This window comes from Pseudorasbora parva, chromosome 7, assembly GCF_024679245.1.
Source record: "Pseudorasbora parva isolate DD20220531a chromosome 7, ASM2467924v1, whole genome shotgun sequence".
In the NCBI taxonomy this organism is placed as follows: Eukaryota; Metazoa; Chordata; class Actinopteri; order Cypriniformes; family Gobionidae; genus Pseudorasbora; species Pseudorasbora parva.
Window position 1 is genome coordinate 9,687,864 of NC_090178.1, and position 21,949 is coordinate 9,709,812.

Consider the following 21,949-nt stretch of genomic DNA (forward strand, 5'->3'; position numbering starts at 1 on the left):
AATTTGGGCCGGTAATTAAAGGAGGGGTGAAACGCTCAGTTTCAGTCAATCTCATGTCAATCTTGAGTACCTATAGAGTAGTATTGCATCCTTCATATCTCCGAAAAGTCTTTAGTTTTATTATATTTATAAAAGAAATATGGGCTGTACCGAGTCTTTCCGGAAAAAAACGAGCACCTGGAGGCGTATTGTGTGGGCGGAGCTAAAGAATGACGACTGCGCAAAGCGTTGACGTCCTCAAGTGTGGAGAAACCCTTGCTATCGATCTCAGCTAATAGATATGATCCAGAATCATTCAGAGGCTGAAATAAATTGAACAGGAGAAACAGCAACAGCAGGACGTCCGTCTCTGTGGTATGTACTGTATTTAGTGGCCTGTCAACATTTGTGTGTTTACTCGCAGTTTATGAGGACATGATTCGATTTATGGACTATTGTATGCGACTAAACCTTAGCAGTAGCAAGCAAAACGGTTTTGCACGTCAGACTAGTGTAACGTTATACATAGAACAACAATGGAGTCCGCATTTGAATGACGAAGCACGCGATCGTGTCGTTTACTGATGTTTACTCACGCGACGATAAGCAACAGCACAGACATTAAGCAGTTTTACTCACCGGCTGCTTCCAAAGCAGGACCGAACCTTTATCGCTGGGACCGCTCCGTCAAAAACACACTTCTTGGAGTCTGGAGATCCACTTTTGCGATGCGACTGAAGCGATGTTGTGAAGCTTCCCGTCATTTCTGCGTTCAAATCGGTTCAAATGCAGCACTGCCTTCCCGGAATGCTGTGCTGAAGCGTTGAAGTCGCCTTATGTCAAAGTGGAGGAATGAAGTGGAGCGCGGCGCGGACTAGGGCTGCACGTTTTCAAGTTTTTCATTAACCGTTAACCGAGGCCCTTAGCGGTTAATACTCGGTTAACCATAGTGTGCGTCAGGGTTATTTTTAGCTTATTAATTTGACGACCACCATCTCCGTAGTGAACGCGCCTATAGAGAGAAATGCACATCATGGATTACACAATCAGAGAGTAGCCTATTTATTTTCGTTTTAAATTGTTAAAAGACATTTCAAGTTTCTTAAGATCTATTTCATGTCTGCGAGGCGTACGCTGAGTTTTGTTAAAATTAGGATGAGATGCGCTCCAGTTCACGAGCAATGCGAGTAGGGCTGTCGCGGTAACCGCAATATTGTAAAACCGCGCTATTGACAAGCCAACCGCAGAGGAAGGAAAGCAACCGCAGAAACCGTGGCAACCGCAGTGTTCAGTGTTTTTTTTTTTTTTTTTTTTTTTTTTTTGTGGCCTTGTTTTACAATTCATCATGTACATTTGATGTTAAATAAATTAATAATGATACAAGAGTGTTAGCTACTACTGTCATTTTCCCGCGAACTGTTTGTATCCGGTGTTTCGTTTATTTTGAAACGATGGCAGACGCTCTCGTCCCAAAACCTAACTCCACGTCGCTAGTTTGGGAACATTTCGGCTTTCAACCCAATGAAAAAGGCGAGCCAGCGAATTTAGATGAGCCGATATGCAAAATTTGCAGCAAAAAGGTTCCTGTGACACGCGGCAATACATCTAATTTGAGGCGTCATCTCGCCAACTGTCATCCAGCCGTTGAAGCGCAGCTGCCCCCTCAAGCATCAGGTCGCGGCGCAACTTCAAAAAGAACAGCTGAGGCCGGTACCAGCCGACAGTTAGGAGTAGCTGAAGCCTTTGCAAAATCTGTAAAATACAGCCGTGAAAGTAACAGGCATAGATGCCTTACAGCCGCTGTTACGCAATATCTAGTTCAGGAGATGGTTCCGTTCAACACGGTGGAGAAACCAGCATTCAAATCAATGCTTCAACAATTTGACAAGCAATACGAGTTGCCGGGCAAAACATACTTTTCAGAAACTGCTGTGCCGAAAATGTACAGCACGGTAAAGACATCGATCAAAAGCGAGCTTATGAATGTCGACTACTTTTCTGCCACAACCGATATGTGGTCAAGTGTCAATATGACTCCTTATATGAGTCTAACGGTTCATTATCTCAGCAAGGAATGGACTCTGAAATCACGCTGCCTCGAAACGGTGTTTATGCCCGAAAACCACACATCCGACAATATTTCCGATGCTCTTCGGCACGCATTTGAAGAGTGGTCCCTGGATGAGAAGAAACTGGCCTGTATCACTACAGACAACGGGGCCAACATCGTTGCAGCAGTCAAAAAGTTGAACTGGCCATGGCTGAACTGCTTTGGTCACAATTTACATTTGGCAGTTACAAATGCAATGGCAAGCGTCAAGGACCGCACAGCCCGAGCAATGGGCCTGTGTCACACATTGGTCAGTACATTTTCTCAGAGCTGGTTGAAGAGAAGAGATCTAGCGAAAGCTCAAGCGGAACTTCAAATTCCTCAGCATGGCCTCATACTGGTAAGTTATAAAATGTAATCTAAATGCTAACTTATTGATTATGTCAGGCAAAAAATACAAATGTAATTAGGCTATATGAATTAAATTATAAAAAATAAACAATATCTATAGCCTATTGTCAAATAGGCTACTTCTGTTGCTGGATTATTTTTATTTTTTTTTTCGTTTAAAATAAATGTTTTACAAAATAAAAAAACGAAAATTACATTAAAAGGTCAGATATAGCCTATATAAATTAGGCTAATTGCAGCTCCAATTTAACGTCCATATCAGTCTGTGCATATTTAAAGAACATGCATTCTTTTGCAGTCAGGATAATTTAAATGTATTTTTTGTTTAGTAAAATATATATATATTGAAACGAATAAATAGCCTAATTTAAAATGTAGCCATATAATTTATTTTGGTAAGCTAATTATAGGCTAGTAGATCGTTGCCATTGGCTAATTTCTAGGCTATTCAACGTTCCTTTCTATTCAACTTTGTTCAGGACTGCGCTACGAGATGGGGCACCAAACAGAAAATGGTGGAAAGAGTTTTGGAGCAAATCCCGGCTATCAGAAGAGTTCTGGATGACCGGAGACACCACCATCTAAATCCAAGCTGGCAGGACATCGCTGTCCTTGAGTCCGTGAATGCAGCTCTTAAACCCGCGGCTGAGTTTACGGATCTGCTGTCTGGCGAAAGCTACGTTACAGTGTCTTCTGTCAAACCCGTCCTGAAACTCCTGACAGAAGATGTGCTTAAACCATCAAGCGAGGATACGACCTTAACATCGGACATAAAGCACAAAATGTGTAGTGTTCTACAGGGGAAGTATGAACCAGCTGCCTTAAAAAAACTTTTGGCAAAGGCCAGTTTTTTAGATCCTCGATATAGGGACGATTATATCAATGACACGGAGACAAAATCCGCTATCATCGAAGAGATGGTGGAGGACGAAGAGACCTCTGCAAGTGCGTCAGTGGTTGGAGACGAAGGGCAAGTGGAGGTGCCACCTGCAGCAAAGAAAAAGACTCTTGGAGACTTACTGAAGTCACGGACAACCTCCGCGTCAGCGCCCATACCAAAGAGAGCGCGAGCAGATAACGAGCTCAGCCGCTATCTGCATGAGGAGTGCATCGACGCCAACGCAAATCCACTGTCCTGGTGGCGCGATAATCAGTATAGATTCCCGCTACTGTCCAAAGTCGCGCGCAAATATATGTGTATTTGTGCAACGAGCACACCGTCAGAAAGAGTTTTCAGTGCCGCGGGGAATATCGTTACCCCCATGCGATCCTCCCTGAAACCGCATAAAGTCAATATGTTAGTTTTCTTAGCGCGAAACAAAGACATGATCCAGGTCTAAATCACTTTCGTTTACGCTTGAGTAATATTTTCGTTTGTTCTCTGTATTTTCACATGGTTTTGTTATCACACGTTGTTTTAATTCTTTCGTTTTTCAAAATGGAACATGCATTTTCTTCTTTTCATGTGATACGTTAAAATTATTTGATTTCTTTTTTTTTTTTAAATGGAAAAAGGCATGTTCTTGTTGCTGTTTTGCATTTAACAATAAAAAAACTGTTTTAAAACGTGTCTCTTTGTCAGTTAAAAAGCAACAATTTATGCTACATAATAACTCAACAACAGAGCTTTTTATGCAATAAAATCAGGATAAATTAGGTTTCTAAAAAAATAATAAATAAATAAATAAACGGCGGTAAAACCGCATACCGCGCTATTGAGCCACCCATAATAACCGCGAGGTAAATTTCCTAACCGCGACAGCCCTAAATGCGAGTGGCCGCGAGGGCGCCTGCACGATTAGAGCATGTAACGTTAGTAAAATATGCAGCCGAGAATGATTCACACAGTCTCAGCGTTTGACTCGCGCGGCTTATGAGCCTCTCCCGGCAGAGAGTTCAAGCATCTGTGGACTCGTCCCTTCAGCTCTGGCCATCTTGCTTTCAGTCCGCGATCAGCTTTTGTGTTTTCTTCATTACAGTTAAAGTAACGTCTGCTTTTCTCTAGTCATTCACAAGTTTCTCACTTCAAACTTTCTTTCTTCTGATCCGTTATGCACAGCGTGCGCGGCTCACGCTCTGCTTCTGCCCTAATGCGACTTTTAGTCCAGTGCGCATTTCGCCATTTCGCCCCGTCACTCTCATTTTTAAAGTGCTCCCACGCTTTCTTTGCCCACTTAGAAAGCTGGTCATGACTTCTTCTTGTGGATACTACCCTAACCCTATGGATACTACAAATGTCTGGGAGCGCTCTGGCGGTCTATAGGGGTGCAAACATATATTACAACTAAATTCAAGGCACGTCATTGACGCCACTTAACCGAGCAAAATGTTTCACTCGGTTACGCAATTTTTAACGGTTAATCGGTCAATCGGTTAACCATGGACACCCCTAGCGCGGACTATAACCGACATAAGTGTTCACGGACGACTGGATCTGCAGCTTGAGAGAGTGTTTATGGCCGTGCATTTCCTCTCTCGCTCTAGTCACGCGTGCACCCTACCGGGAGAAGAGCCCGTACGGCCCATACAAGGACCTTTCTGTCTATTAACGTCAAGCCAACCCAAAACTCTCCGAAACTTGTGAGAAACCGGAAGGAGTATTTTTAACACAGAAATACTCCATCAAACGTCCAACATTAGTTTCTGAAACTTTGTCTATGTTTAGGATGGGAATCCAAGTCTTTAACAGTGTAAAAAGCTCAGTATGCATGAAACAGCATTTTTTTGGCGTGGTTGTTGCTTTTTGACACATCAAAGAATCCCACCAGGAAATCTATAAATATGGCTTCCTTCAATGTAGGTGGGATTTCTGTCAGTTCTCTGCCACATTTATCATCATCTCAGCAAAAAAACAAACAAAAAAAAAAAAATACTTCAAATCACTTTTCTTTAACTGGATGCAGTGTTTAAGTTGTCATTCTCTGAAGCACAAACAATGTAGGAGGAGTTATGTTGTAAAGCTGAATATTTTAGATTAAGGATAACATCTATACATCATATCTGTATATATGTGGTGCTTTGTTTGGCCCACTTTAAAGTGAACAATTGCTTCTGTAGGTACAGGCCTCTGTCTTGAGATTGCAGGTGCGCATGCAGCTGCCAGACCTTTGGGAGGAGTTTTATTTTTTGTCCTCTTCTCAGCTGCCACTCAAAATGATGGGCAGCTGCGGCTGGAGATGCACAGAGGCTGCTGTCATCCGCCATCACCATCACCCTCTTTAACGATGGAGGTGTGTGCGTCTGACACTCACCAGGGAGAGCGTGCAGTGAGGATTCAGTAAAATGCTATACAGAAACTTTGGGGCAGTAATGAGGAGATTTGACATAACTGTAATATTAACCAATGTGCAGCGCTGTTTCTGTATTGGGACACGGTAAAGCAGCGTGAGAGGTGCAGGCCGGCAGCCTGCGGGGTTTTACTGTAACAACAAGAGCACAATCAGTATCCTGACATGAACTCAAGGCACTGTGGAGCCATATGACAGGGACATGTCTGTCACACCTAATGGAGCAAATACCAGAAATATCCATCCCACTTTATTCATCAGGGTAGGATTGCACCAGCCGTCTGTGAATGGGGTTGTAAAGTTTACATTAATAACTGTTGTGTTGCTAATATTTTTTTTTTTTTGAATATGTGATACTTTTTCAGGATTCTTTGATAAATAGAAAAAACTTTTCCCTGATTTTTGAGGTTTTGCTGATCATCAACCAAGAGTTGCTAAGATCCTTAAATCAACATGGTTGCTTTAAGGATTAATGCCTGGTAGACAATACAAGATGTTGAATTCCCAGATGATAGATGACTAATCGTGCCGATTTCTGTGGTCGTGGCTACTAAGCAGTGGTCCTGTGTCGTACAGCGAGAGAAGTTCAAAAATAGCCGTTGTCATGGTCTTGCGACCGAATAGCGTCTGCAATTAATTTTCTGATAGTGTCAAAAAATGTATATGATCGTATTTTTGTTTGTTGCTACGCCCTATGTCTTCTGTCTAGCCAATAAAATGGCATATTGATCAACGTAACATGGTTCTAAAACTTCATTTTTACTAGGGATATCAATTTATACAAATTCCCCTGACTGATTGTCGTTTAAATTAATAATCAATTAAATAATTAATCGTTAGCCTTAATTCTGCAATATGCGTCTACTGCAGTGGCATATAGTCAACAGCATGACAGGGTGTGCAAAAGGCAAATGCTGCTCAAAATGCCATGTTCCTCACTAAATGAATGAGAAGGGTTCTTAATCTAAACAAAGGGCTACTAGGATTGTAAAATCGTGATTGATCATTTATTTAAATTACTTATTTAATAATCAAATATAACCAATAATACAACGTGTCACCAACACCTTAGGCCATATCCACAGAGCTTTCCCTGTTTAATATTTTTTTCCTTATCTCAAGAAATACAGTATTGTTCAAAATAATAGCAGTACAATGTGACTAACCAGAATAATCAAGGTTTTTCGTATATTTTTTTATTGCTACGTGGCAAACAAGTTACCAGTAGGTTCAGCAGATTCTCAGAAAACAAACAAGACCCAGCATTCGACCGTGAGATCGGTGGTCGAATCAGGCTCCGCATATCGATGCATCGAATCTTCGACTTTTCGGGGTCACCCCTTACAAACACTAAAGCATAAAAATAGCATCATATATTTGCAGATACTTAGGAAACATGCTGAGTTCACATACTTATTTCTCAGAAAAACAATGCTACAGCCATTTAATTTTAAATGTGCGTTTTGTGTCAGATTGTCTGTTTTTGTTTTGGTCTTTGCCAATTTCAAAAACGTTGCCAATTTACCCAATAGTATTTTGCCACCACAGGTTTCCAGTTGGCGGAAAACACTGCATATAGTTGCCATGGAAGCCAGCAAACAAACTTTGTCAGCGATTGCAGATTTTACCTAACCTAAAAGCCTCTGAATCCATTTAAAATGTCTATGAACGGACGCATTAAAATTCGGATAAATCAACTCATCATGCTCGTTCCTGTTGCGTGTCCTTAAACTAGCAACCTGCATGAGCTTCGTTGAGTCTGAAGAGGAGCGGCCGGGGCAAACCATTTTTTATTTATTTGGACTGCAGTACCCATTTCAACCACTAGCTGTCATTCCTACATACAGCACCTTTAATATTGTCTGTTGTTTAAATTGATATCTGGCTTTTTTATATTAGGTTGTAGGAACTTAATGAAATTGTCTTGATAACTTAAAAATTTTAATTTAAATTAAATAAGATAACGTTAAATTAGACAGTGGATTTCTAGTTCCCAGCATGCTTTGCATAGAACTGGATAAGGGAAATAAATGTTGAAATTAAGTGTTCATTTATTAGGGTTTTTATGTGAAGGGAAAGACCTGTTAGTGTTTAATGCTGTTATGTTTGACAAGTGTTTCTGGAAGTTTTGGTGGTTACCATTCTGCTGAAGAGTAGATTCATGAAGGTAAGCAATACATTGACTGTATAAGCAACAAAGCCAGTGACAAGTAATATCTTTCTTTTCATTAAATGTAAATGTTAAATAAGTTAGTTTAGCATGTGCTAGCTGTTGAACTGAAATATGTCATAGCTATTTGAACTGAAATGGATAAGATTAATTGGATCCAGGGCTACCACTCTTATTGTTGGAGTGATTTATTTTTTATTTTTAGAGTAATCAACTTAAAAATGTGTGTTTGTGCTACAAATTAAGTTATCATTGTAGCTTGTTGGTTGGACGTAATTCACTGCAACCAAAAAAAAAAATGTATGTAAAATGTTGCGTTTTTTGTTGTTGTTGAGCCAACACATTATTTTTTAGAGTGAATGATTCAATAGGTGTCATCATCGTTCAGTCTACATGCATGACATAGCCAAGTTTTTTAGATCCATGTACAGTGTGACTTATAATGATCTTATAGGATTGCTATAATCGTACAGTCTGTAGCCAGCATAACATGTGAAAGGAACAGTGCTCTGAGGACTCCAGCTTACAGCTTCTTCCAGTGGCTTGTTTTACACTCTTAATTTCACTTGCATAATGCCAAATTGCTTGGGAGGATGCTGTCGGCTTCATCTTTTAATGAGTTGGTTTGCATGCTCTAAAGCACAGTACGCATCGGATTTTGGTTGTCTTTTGTGAGACACAGCTAGCTGTGGTATTGTTTAACTGTGTGTCTGCATCCACTTTGATTTGGGCTAATGGACCCCCACAAAGATATACAATTAGAGGGTTGAATGTGTTAGGTTCTAATTCAGTCTCATCTCAAAGAGGCATACGCTTACTGCTAGAGAAGTGGACATATCACTCCAAAGAAGCCAAATGAAACTGCTAGTATTGGATCCCAGACCCAGAACACATTCAGAATCAAAGGTTTATGGCTCAGTGACCATCTTGACAAACTATTTACAAAGCAAAACCTCATACACAAATGAGTTCCTTTGTTTGATCGGGAAACGAGAAAATAGGACTGCTTTCTGCATTTCCTTTGTTCTGCAGTTTGTAAACAACTTGGATTGAGTTGAGAAGAAAGCAACTAAAACTGCAACAATAGAAATCACACTATACACATCCTGGATTGTAAATAATTTATCATGCATATTACAGAATCAGGTCAGTTCAGTTTTAATTTATCTATGCATTAATTTATAGCATAGCTTTTTTTTGAGAGTTGCAGCATAATTAATGTATCTTCATTGCATGTGTTCTGGCATATATGAAAGTAAAAGATCTTAAAGACGCCTATCAATCAGGACTAAATAAAAATAGAATTAGATTTCTTTCAGTTCAAGGATGTAGAATTTGAATTTGAATTGAAATGACAGGAAGAAGATTATTATGTGTTGCAATTCAATGAAATACCCACATCATTATTTTGACAAATGCATGTATATCACTGATACAGTATGCACTGTAGAATATGAAGATTTAGTTTCTCAGCTGAGATATACATTTATTTTAGTTACCCCTTAATCATAACCGTTGGCTCTCTTTTTTATTGCCCTTTTTCCTATCACATATTCTAGTAATAGTCATATAATATATGGACAATATTGGATTTTTGCTGACATCTAATATGCTGATATTTTTCGACTCATTTTGACAAATGCCAATACTCATTCGCATCAGCAACTAATGAAGATTCTACATTATTAATAGATTAAGTAATCATTAATTTGTTAGTTAAATATGTCATAATGTATTAATTCCTTAATAATATATTATACTAACTAATATTTTAAATTAATGTGTTAATTACCACAGCTCAAAGCCATGCATTTCAACTTCCAGTTGTCTGCTTTAATGAATCATTAGCTAATGATTTATAACGGTGTCATTATGTTATGACTTTACTCGTTGGGGCACATGCCTATTAACTAATTGATCAAGTAAATTAATTTGGTACAGGAGAATGGATTAAAGGTGCACTATGCAGCTTTCGTCCACTGGAGGGCGCCTATGCAAAACAAATGCGTAGTTTGATGACGCAAAGTGTGAGCGCAGCATCTTGGGAGATGTGGTCTTCTCATCACAGCCGGTGGAAAATAGGACTCGGGCAGAAATCACGTTCATGCATGCGGTTATTAACGTTACTGTAGTCTAAAGCAGAGCAGGACCGATTTTTCTGGCCCTGAGCACAGCTGCTGGAGCGATTGTTAAACAAATACCCGCCTCGCGAATACCGGGACTTTTATTATGACGGGACGGGACTCATTTGCCGGGCGCCTGCACAGATCCGCTCTTCCGGTTATGATTTTGAGGTAATGCAACTCTGTTTATCATATTAGATACATTTAAGTGTGTTCAAAACGATGTTATGACGTTACTCCGTGCGTTCAGTTGTTCACACCTCTAAGAGTAAAGCGCTCCTGTCAAATAAAAGCCGAAACCGAGGGTAACGCAGATATGACGCAATTGACAGGCGACTCCCTCAAATGCAATACTGAAACGTCCCTGTCCTTAGTTAAAATAGCAATTTTCTCACAATTTACAAATAGTTGGAAACTTCTGGGATATTGTAGGTACTCAACTGAACAAAATATATAACACTGGCCTAGTGGTTTTTGGATATTTTACTGCAAAAATACTACATAGTTCACCTTTAAAAAAAGGAATGTGCGTGATCCCTGGTGGCTATTTTTGGTATAGCGCCTAAATAAAATCTCAACGTTTTTTTTCTCATCTTTTGTGATATCAACTTCAAATTTGGAACACAACTTGGTTAGATATATGGCTTTGATTTCATGTTTTATATTTATAGATCCATCCATCCATCCATCCAGTTTGAATTCTTTTTGAATTCTGCATCCAGTTTGCTAAAGTTTTTCAAATTCATAAATTCTCAATTCAGTTCTGACTAGCAATCAACTCTGCTGTCAGTGCTGTTATAAGATGGCCGAGGGTCAAAGGAATGCCTGAAATATTTCTTGAGATTGGACAGTGTGTTATTTTTAGAGTTGTGGAATGAGAGGGGAAAAAGTTGAGAGCTTTACAAGTAGGTCAGCTGCAACATTGCTTCATATCGCTTTCAGTATTATTACCGTCCTGCAGCCCAACTTTTAATCCAGCTTGAGCTGCACCAATTGCACTTTCACGGACATCTTTTATTGTAGTCAAAACTGCTTACAGAATCAAAACTGAGTTTCGCCAAATACCTGAAAGACTTTTAGAAGGGAACGATGGCCAGTGATGGTCAGATTTGTTGTGCAGATTTTTTTTTCCGTTAGTTTTTAAAGTAACATGTTATATTATTGCATCATTGCTCATTGTGAGTGGGTTCCCCTTCTACAACTGTACAGTAGAGCTGTTTGGCTTGCAGATTTTTTTTCACATTCACAGTGGTATTTTCTTCTGTAGTCAAGTGTGATCACCACAACACTACATTAATTTTCACTTTAAACCACTTTCAGAGGTAAAAACTGCCTACTAACCTAATGCGTAAACATTATGGTAAGTGTGCTAGCCAAACGGGGATTTAAACTTTTTCAGCTGAAAACCCAAGTTTGGTTTGAAGACAAAAAACATACCAAGCACAATGTTCTCTCAACATTCCTGACCTCTAACACACACTCACAGAGTTCAGCGTGGTCTTCTGGCCAAAGATGTGTAATAACGAAGTAGAACTACTTCACTACTGTACTTAAGTACTAAAAGGCGGTATCTGTACTTTTCTAGAGTATTTTTTTTCTCCTACTTCCACTTTTACTTCAGTACATATTTTCGATGAGTTTAATACTTTTACTCCAATCCTTTTTTTTTTCGGTGCCGCATAGTTACTCATTACAATTATAAAAATGTTGCGAACCATTCCATTCCAAACCCACATTACCGCTGCCAGAACGGTAAGGTTTGATGAAGCTGGCACATCGAGCGAATCAAGAAGACTGCACGTCCTCCCGTTCTGCCTTTTTTTTGTCGACAAAAGCGGCCTTATTTGTTCGATGAGTGATGTAGAATAGAATAACTTCTGCACTTGTCAGGGTGCATATGAGAGAGGCAGCACGAGAGAGAGTGCACGTCTCGGCCTTGCGTGCGGCACACACATTCACTGTCTAACAACACGAGCTATGTCTTGCTCTCAAATTGCTCTCTATTTGTTTATGTAGTTAATGTACACTGTGAAGTAACATATACAAACAATGAACAGCTGTATTTTTTATTAACTAAAATTAACAAAGATTAATAAATACAGTAACAAATGTATTGATCACGGTTAGTTATTAGTCTAATACATTAACTAATGTAATGTTAACTAATCAAACCATATTGTAAAGTGTTTTGTATTGTAAACAAACAAATCATTTACTCAGAACACCTCTTGAAATAAGAATATAAGTGTGCTTATATTTGTTTTTAGTAAGAGTGGTTAGTAAGATTTAATCTTAATGAACGACAGTATTTTCAGGTTATTTAGATGACAATGTGCAGATAAATTGCCGAAAAAAATTATTTAGCCTAAACTGGAGTGAGGTAAAAACGTGCAAAGCAAGTTATTGTTATCGGCTGTTAATTTTATTCACTTGTATATGGTAGAAAATTAGAATATTAGTCAAAATAAACTTTTTGGTAATGAAATATGATGTTCAAACGTTTGACTACTTTCTTTAATAACTACATAACACAATACTTGTACTTTTACTTTCAGTACTTGAGTAGTGCATTTTTAAATAATCTACTTGCAATACTTAAGTACAAAAAATGTTGAATACTTTTGTACTTCTGCTTAAGTATTTTGCTTAAAGAGGACTTCAACTTCTACTCAAGTCACTTTTTTGATAGAGCACTTACTCAAGTCTGGGTCTCTAGTACTTTATACGTCTCTGATTCTGGCTATCAAAGCAGAAATGAAAGCTTCTGCTCTCTGTATGTTTTCCCATCGTATTCGGTCGCATTCATATGACATGCTTATTTCACCCATTATATCAAATCATCTGAGAAAGCTCATACATTTACTGCCTGTAGACCCTTTAAAGAAATCAGGACAGAAGTGGTTGAAATTGGACAAAAGAGACAAATCAAAATACCAGGTGAAAAAGCGAATGTCTCCCGTGTCTACTGCTGATCCGAATGACCAAAATGCATTTTAATACCAGGTGTAATCCGGGCCCAAAATGAAATTAATTTACTAAAATGAGGGCACTAATTAATGTCACGAGAATTAATCCTTAATTCATGGCCACGATTGAACTAAAACGAGGGAACAAATTATTATTATTTTTTGTCCACATATGTGCAGGGCTGAGTATAAAATACAACTGTAATATGTTACTTTTAGTAGCCTATTATTTACTCCCACAAACATTTGAAAAATGTTGCCCATTGTTGTCAAGGGCATTGTTGTCGCAATACGGCATGGGAACAACAGTGTTTTGAGTTGTTGATGTTTTAGTCTCTAAAAATTCCTGTGTTTATTTATTACGTTTCATTTAACGGTGCAAAACTGTCTGGTGCGTTCAGATTGAATCTGATCTTCAGGATCTGTTTGAGCTGCGGTGTCTCTCTGAGCGTAGAAACACGCCAGGTGTCCCAGCAATTAGCCGCTGTGAGATTGATGAGATCTGGCTGGGCTGATGGAATCACTCTTATTACATTACATCTGGACCGATGTCCATTTATTTATGAAGCACTGGAGGAGCAGGTGACTGCGCCGTGATGGAAATGATGAGGTTTATAGTAGCGTGGCCTTCGTTTGAACTGTGACAGGTAAACAAACTAATTGATTTTAGAGGCCCCAAGGAAACAGGAGCTGCCACATTTCCCACTTTTCTGTTTGCCGAACAGACGAAGCTGTCATCCGCAGCGGCGAGAACACGTCAAATGCAGAGCCGGTAATTTGTGCTGATGAATGACAAGCCGAGACTCTTGTTAGGTAGACGGTTCGCTCATTAGAAAACACATTTTCAGATGTCAGTGTGCTCCCGTCTTCTGTTTTCCTTTACTCTCTAGTTGGAGGAAAAGAAAAAGTAAACGCAGTATGAATATTGCAATGTCATAAAATCAAGCAGAAAGAACTCAAACCTCAATTGACATGTCTGGTGTATCCGAGCGTGTTTTGAACGCTGACAGCCATCTGCGAGGGGTTCCTTTCACTCTTGCTAATGAGCGCTGTGTCACCGCGGCCCAATCTCCTCTGGACCGTCCCGGGAGATCGTTACAGCTGTCGGGCCTCACGGCTCGATCCTGCAGCTCGCAGCAAAGAGCCTCAAATGGCATCGACTTCCGCCGTGAGAGGAAACACAAAGGCTCCGCTGACTCACTTTCATGTGCGCATGAAGGGTTTGTCAGAATGAGTTGAAACGTAAACTAGCGCGTTGAATGCTGCTCCTGTGCCTTCCGTTGTGGTTAAGTTCTGTGAGCACTTATGCAGTTAAGAAGTCTTCTGGAACTCAAGTTGAATTATTAATACACCTTCTGTGTGTTTGTTGCTAAAGTCACATAATGAAGTCAAATTGTCTAGTGACCATTACAAATTAGGGAATTGTGGGGGAGACCAGGGCTACTTGTCACATAATGAAGAGTTATACTGTATTACACTTAGGTCTGTCTGTCTGTCTGTCTGTCTGTCTGTCTGTCTGTCTGTCTGTCTGTCTGTCTGTCTGTCTGTCTGTCTGTCTGTCTGTCTGTCTGTCTATCTATCTATCTATCTATCTATCTATCTATCTATCTATCTATCTATCTATCTATCTATCTATCTATCTATCTATCTATCTATCTATCTATCTATCTATCTATCTATCTATCTATCGCTGGCGTTGTCTGTTCGTCGCTTCTCCACCCACAAATCATGTTTACTGTACAGTTAGATTTAGATTTTATTTTCTTATGACTGTGACTAGTCAAACAGTCAGAGCTACAATTGGAACTGTTGCTGATTGCTGGCAGCCACTGAGAAGACATTGTTCTTCGTTCGCCGTTTTCCACCACTTCTCTGCTGTTTTTGTTTGAATTGTTTCGGTTGCTTCTGGTTTGAAGGACATTTGATGTTGCTTGCTGTGGCTGATCTCTCTTCTGGGTGTCGGTTGCTTTCTGGTGGTCTCCCTCGGGCTTGAACTGCCGTTTGATTGGGGGCGTTTGCACTGGGTCAGTGTCATCAGCGTCCAGCGTGATGTTGGGATGTTCCGCCTGGTGCTGCAGCGATCCCCATCATCTGGTCTTCAGCTGTCATGCCTCGACGACGTCATCAGGACACTGCTGAATTGGCAATATGTAGCAACAGTGCCTCGAGCGCTGGGAGAAATGTAATACATGGAGTGGACTACAGTGTGCTGTGGAGCTTGCAGAGACTTCCACCATCAGCTCTTTTTTCTGTTCAGAAAAGCCTTTAACTGTTATGTGTTGGTTAATTGTTTGTATTATTCTATATTTTTACTTATTAATAATAAAAAATTTTTTTTTCCCTTTTTCATTGTTGCACTTTGAGATTCTTCGATGAAAAGTGTGTTATAAATAAAAATCTACTGTGTGTGTATATATATGTATATGTATATATATATATATATATATATATATATATATATATATATATATTCAAATGCAAAGGGTAAATGCAAATGCGTCTTGCACAACCTAAGTGGAATGTTTGTTTTAAAAGAATTGAATACCAAGAACAAACAAACAAATGAATTTCAAAATTTAATTCTGGAACGGGAGTATAGGAATAGGAATAAAATTAAGCAAAATTATCTATGCAACTAGAAGAAATATGGCCAATTGGAAATAGTCAAATGTTCTCTGGTTTCACTCCGTAAATCCCAAGACAACAAATTTCATCCATGAGGCGGCAAAGTAAACTGAACGAGCTGGATGATAATTTCCCGTAACTGGGGATCATTTCACTGAAATTTGTGATGATACCAGAAGAAAACACACATTCGGCTCTCTCTAATTCTTGTCCATATCAACTGGCTTGCAAGGCTTTTTTATATATTAAAAGGAAAAGATCTTTGTTTCTCCTTCCAATTGAACGCTACTGTCTAGGATTTAATGCGTTTTAATCTAATCACAAAATCGAAATATTCACAAAGCGCAGCGATATCTCCCTGAAGCAGCCAGCCGTTCATTTTTTTTACATTTGTGTAATTTACTATCACATAGCAGGCTGAAAAACCCTTTCCTGTGTGAGAGAAAGACACTGAATCAGTAAGAAGCACAGAGAATAATTTATCATGGGATGAGTGTCATTTGAACCTGCGATTCAATTAAACTGTATGTTTAATTTTGCCTCAAGATCAAGAGTTAAAAAGCCCATTAAAGTGGCTCTCTTGATGCCGAATCTATCTGTTATCAGCATGTCGAGGAAATTCGAGAGGCTCTCTAGTGAGCATCTCTATCTATGACACACTGTCAGTATTGTTGAGGGGGTTGTACCGTCGATGACATTATTCACTGCATCATAGGACAGGTTGGGATGAACAGGGAATATTATAACAATCATAACCACCCCCATGTTCATAACAATAATAATAACAACCTTAATGTTTTTAAAGAAGCCACATGACTCTTTGTAAGCAGCATTATCACTGTCTTCTCCACAGAAACACAGAATGTCAGCATTCACCTTTATAAGTATTAAATTGTTAAAGGATGATTTAATTATGATCTCATGGGCTTAGACTAACAATGTCCTCAGCCTATTGTTTCTGTGATGTGTTAAATCTGCTGCAATATTTGTATGGTTTTGCATTGAAGTCAGAGACAAAATATATGAATGTCACTGCATTCAATAACTAAATGTTGAAGAACAGCATTTAGTTTAAAGAAAGATAGCATAAAGTCAAGCAAAATGATGTTTATCAATTCCAATGATAATAGTAAATTATGTTTGTGCATTTTCTGAGGATCATTTCATTAAGGACTTTAACGAAATTTTACGAAAGACTCACTCTTAAAAGAAAAGGTTTATAGAACATTAAAGGATTAGTTCACTTTAAAATGAAAATTTCCCCACGGTTTACTCACCCTCAAGACATCCTAGGCGTATATGACTTATTTATATTATATTATTTATATTATCATATAATAGTTATATTAATAAATATCCTGATGTTCCTGACAGGGTTCATGAGTTTGAAGCTCAAAAAAGTGCATCTATCCATTATAAACTCACTCCACACAGCTCCGGGGGGTTAATAAAGGCCTTCTGAAGTGAAGCATGTCTGTAAGAAAAATATCCATTCTTAACACATTGTAAAGTAAAATATCTAGCTTCTGCCAGACCGCCTTCCTTGTTTAACTTACAAAAAAAGCATAATGGATGCAATGGTGGATGTATGTGTCCGCCAAAGCATTTTTAGCCAGCTGAAAACGCTAGGAGCTCTGCTGAAAACGCTCGCTGTGAGCGCTTTAGAGTGTTTTGGCAGGCAGCGTGTTTTTTTTTTTTTTTTTTCTTCAGTTAAAGGTGGGATAAGTGATATCTGGTAACCGTTGTTGTCATTTCAAATCACCAAAACAAACACGCCCCTACCCCCAAAAAGGGTCTCTACGGCAGAATCTGTGTGTTATTAATCCAGGTAGAATATTCAATGAAAAAGTCACCCCTTCCATCACAAAAACACAAGCCGTTCTCATGGACAACTTGATAGTACACAAGTACAACAGTCAGTTAAAATCATATTACAATTATGACCGGATAAGAGTTATAGCAATCACAAAAACACAAACCGTTCTCATGAACAGATAGTACACGAGCCGGCGGTCGAGCTAAAGCATATTACAATTATGACACGATTAGAGTTATAGCGATCACAAAACACAAACAGTTCTCATGAACAACTCAGTAAAGTTAGTAGGCTATTCAAGCTCGATAGTCCAGCTAACGACATATATTACAATTAAGACCGGATGGGTAATATAGATGTAAAGAGGAAACAAACACCTGCTGATTGGCTACAAGTTTGTTATTCCACTCGGCCTGAGTCCTTTTTCTAAAACGGTTTTGAAATGACACTTATCCCACCTTTAAGACTCTTTGCTTATGATATGGAAAATCTGTGGAAGTGTTACTAATTTCACAGTTAGTTTGTTTCTGTATTGATTCTATATAAAATTGCAGATACAATGTGAAGTATTTGCTCTGGCTCTTGTTTTAAATATTTTTTTTCCGTTGTTATTGCTTGTTGTCATCTGTTGACGTTGTACACGCGTTGTGGTGGTTGGTCTGTGTTGTATTTGTCCCGCCCCTCCTCTACTTTTATTGGACAACTGGGTGAAAAGTGACAGTGATGAGCATTTTACTCAAAGTTGAACATTCTTAAACTCTCGGGGATCAGTAAAAAACGCTGAACGCTCAGCGCTTGAGTGTGGCGGTGGTTGAGGAGATTCCCCCTTCTATGTAAAGCGCTTTGAGTGCCTAAAAAAGCGCTATATAAATGTAATGAATTATTATTATTATAAAGCTTTCAAGCGTCAGGATATTCATTAATATAACTCCGGTTGTGTTCATCAGAAAGAAGAAAGTCATATACACCTAGGATGACTTGAGGGTGAGTAAATTATGGGGTAATTTTCATTTTAAAGTGAACTAATCCTTTATAGTAGGCGATTTGTTCCAGAAACATTTTTTGTTGTGCTGGTTGAAAAAGCCCTCACATTTTGCACCATCTGAGTATTTTTTGGGCTGAGGCTAAAGACTACAGCCAGTAGAGGGAGCTATTTCTGCATGTTTTCAACCCATCCATGGGGGTGGGATCTCACTCATAGCACTCAGGCTCAGTCAGCTGCAGGCATTCATGTAAACGGAGTGGCCGGCGGAGCAGTTTCAACTTTTCAAATTAATTCCAATGAAAGTTAAGCTTCTAAAGGCATGAACTGTAAACACGCCAGACTGAACACGTACTGTGAATGTATGCCGTACCCGCTTACTTTAGCTCTAGTGATGAATGTAATCCGACTCCTGCTGAGTTTGTGTCCTGACTCTTGCTCGGTTCACTCACACGTTATTGAACAGACACGTTCAGTTTTTAATTGTATTGTCTGTTTTCTAACTGATTTTATGACCGAGAACGTGGTGGGCAAATGATCCAGTAGCGATGGCTTAGGCAGTGGCCTCGTAGGGCAGCGATGCAAGTGCATTCTGGGAGTTGTCTTTCATCCCCATGAGACAAAAATACATTTTCTGTTGTTTTTTTTTACAGTCTAGAAGGCACCAAATTCAAAAATAATTTCACATTTGTACTACATTAATGACTCAGTTTAAACACAAAGCTTAATGCTAAATCACTGAAGTAACCCTTTAAGCCCAAAGTATAGTTCAGCCGTCCGCGAGGATGGTCCGTGTACAACAGCGCATGCGCAAGAAAGGCAGGCCAATTTTTGAGATCGCCAGATGGTGCACGTAAAACAGCTCATGAGCCAGAATGTCAGAAGAGTCACAACAATTGTACTGTGCGTCAAACTCGGCCATCCAAGCTCATCCGCAGTTGAGTATACTTTAAAGTAGGGGTGCACCGATCCAACTTTTTCAGTCTTGATACCGATGCCTGGGCTTTGTGTATCTGTCGATACCCGATACCGATCCGATATTATTGTTAAATTAATACCTTCCTTGAAGAGACTAAAGGCACCAGACTTTACTAAATAAAGATAATAAGACAAAATAACAGATGTATGCAAAGTGTTGAATTCTTATTTATTTAAAAAAAACACATGTTCATTCAAATCTAAAATATAATTTAGGGCTCGAAATTAAGCATGCTCATGTCTCTCCTTCGGATAAGTAAAATGGTCATTCACTTGTCCGAGTAAAAAATGTGCTTGTCTGGAAAAAAGTTAGATGTGTGTGTGTGTGTGTGTGTGTGTGTGTGTGTGTGTGTGTTGTAAATATGACTTATTTTGAAGCAATATTCTCAGTGTTCAATCAGCTTTGACATATTTTAAATCTGCATATGTGTGGTATTTTACCTTTTATAAAGGGCATTTTCCTAGCCTAGAAATCTAGACGCACCCTAGCGGCAGCAAATTTAATCTGCCCGCAAGTGTCAAACATCTTGATGTGGGTCTGGCTTGTCAGGCTAGCATTTTCCCCTAATCTTATTAAATATAAGCTATGCTTCAGGTTTCATATTATATTCTCAAATTTGATCTATACATTAAATTAAAATAAGACACGATAGGGATTACCAATCAAATTAAATTATTTACCCAGAAAAAATACTACTGCATTAAATAATGTTATGAAATTTGTATTTTTGAATAAACAAAGTAAATATTGAAAAATATAGGAAACTAAATCACCAGTAGGTGAGTCTTAATAAGTGAGTCATTGAGTCATTAATTCAAACGATTCCTGTCCCCCGTTTTAATTAATTAATAATTAATTTAGTTTTAGTTCTAATTACAGTTTATGAATGAACAATCTTGTGAACATACTTTATTACTAGAATAAATTGAAATAACCAGTTAAACATGACCTACTTTTTTTTGGTATCGAGGATTCTTTAAAATGTAGTCAAAAACTTCTATAGAACACAAATTAACCTTTTTTATCCCCAAAAGTATGAACTGTGCTATTGAGGACACATGAAAAACAACCACAAAAATCATCAATTAAAATGATGCACAAAATTTTTTTTGTTTTAATACCACCATAAAATACAAGATAGAAAATAGTATTTAATTATTTAGCATTTTATATCTCATTATATTTTATTATGTGTATTTATATCTCATAATAAAACGTTATTCTTGTAATCCTATGGCTTTATTCTGAAAAAAATAATAATAATTTGACCTTAGTACAATGCCTATACAATACCATAACTAATATGATTTTCATCTTTAAAAATAGTGAGTTTATTTTAATGTTCTATAACCATAAAATAGGGACATAAAGATTTACTGCCCAAAAACAATTTTGAAATGAAGATTGAAAGTATTGTGACGCTTTGTGGATGTCAAACGCGAGTGGGATATGTCATAGTTAATGTGATGTGTAATGTGAGAAATAATCTCATGCGGCCCCTAAAAACACTTTATGAATAGTCAAGCTTCTCACATTTGCACAAAAAATGTATTTCTAAAAGCTCTAGAATAATTAGTTTGGCCTTTGTTTTGGTATTTTGCATCTAATGCTATTACATTCAAACACTTTGAAATGTGACTTAAGTGTCCAAATCCATTTTTGGGGCTGCTGTTTTATTATCCTAATGATTATAATAAGGACTGCTAAATTAAACACACATTAGTACTTCACCTGCAGTGATCTGTGCAGCTGTCTTTGTCAGTGATTCTGAACTTGAGTTGGATGGAGCATGGCTCTCTGATCGCGGGCTGATAACCAAAATGGATCAATATGTGTGTTGTAAAGGTTAAATGACGCTCTGTAGTGTGTTGTCATGGTGAGTCAGAATGAATGATAAGAGCAGCTCGAAACTACAAGTCACTAACATGGCCAGAAATCATGTTATGAGTTAATCAGAAGAAAGATACAGTCTTCAAAATCTGTTGAAATGAGAAATGTGTGTTGAAACTTCCCCTGTGCGCTATGGGTTTTTGCAGCATTCCCAGGCTGCGTGTTGCTGACGGCGCTCCTGATGCTGTTGTGTTCTTCTCCAGGAGGATTAGACACTTCCTGAATTACGTAAGTGAGCTAATGAGCTGCACACACTCCCACACATACACACGCTCATGCTCACTCGGGTCCCTGTGGGGACCTCAGACAGACAGTCTATCCTCTTTCCCCCGGGCTTCTCGCTGCATGTTATAAACATGAGAGAAAGAGAGAGAAAGGGGAATACATGAACTGTATTGTGTATTCAAGGACACGGAGACGGTGTAAAACTGTTTGTGACTATCATTGTTTATCTTATTTTTCTGATTTGAAAAGTTTACTGACATACTGATCATACTCCTCCCGCAGTAGACAGTATGTGTGCATATTTTCTATTTGCAGAATACCCAGAATGTGTAACATGTAACTGAACACAGTGTGTGGAATATGGTGTTTGACCATACTTACCAGTTAATAGTTACGAGATATAATTACAGCTGATTATAAAAAAATAAAAACTAAGGATAAATTTT

The 21,949-nt window shown here is 38.5% G+C and overlaps 1 protein-coding gene and 1 long non-coding RNA gene across 3 annotated transcripts in view; both read left to right on the forward strand.

The window, feature by feature from the left end:
- Window positions 1-21,949, forward strand: part of LOC137083594 (uncharacterized) — a 28,681-nt gene that overhangs the window by 3,101 nt on the left and 3,631 nt on the right. For both annotated transcript variants that reach the window (XR_010906537.1, XR_010906538.1), the window contains exon 2: window positions 21,425-21,506. This is a non-coding gene — a long non-coding RNA (uncharacterized lncRNA). The remainder of the gene's footprint in view (window positions 1-21,424; window positions 21,507-21,949) is intronic.
- On the forward strand, window positions 1,334-4,186 carry LOC137083593 (E3 SUMO-protein ligase ZBED1-like). The gene is made up of 2 exons (XM_067449545.1): window positions 1,334-2,429; window positions 2,920-4,186. Exons 1-2 carry the CDS (start codon window positions 1,431-1,433, stop codon window positions 3,778-3,780), a joined length of 1,860 nt encoding a protein of 619 aa, XP_067305646.1. The 5' UTR covers window positions 1,334-1,430; the 3' UTR covers window positions 3,781-4,186.

What these genes read in the sequence shown, in the direction of transcription:
- LOC137083593 (XM_067449545.1), top strand. Translation starts at nt 1,431, where the DNA reads ATGGCAGACGCTCTCGTCCCAAAACCTAACTCCACGTCGCTAGTTTGG. An exon ending in CTCAGCATGGCCTCATACTG is followed by an intron (nt 2,430 to 2,919) that starts GTAAGTTATAAA and finishes AACTTTGTTCAG; the next exon opens with GACTGCGCTACGAGATGGGG.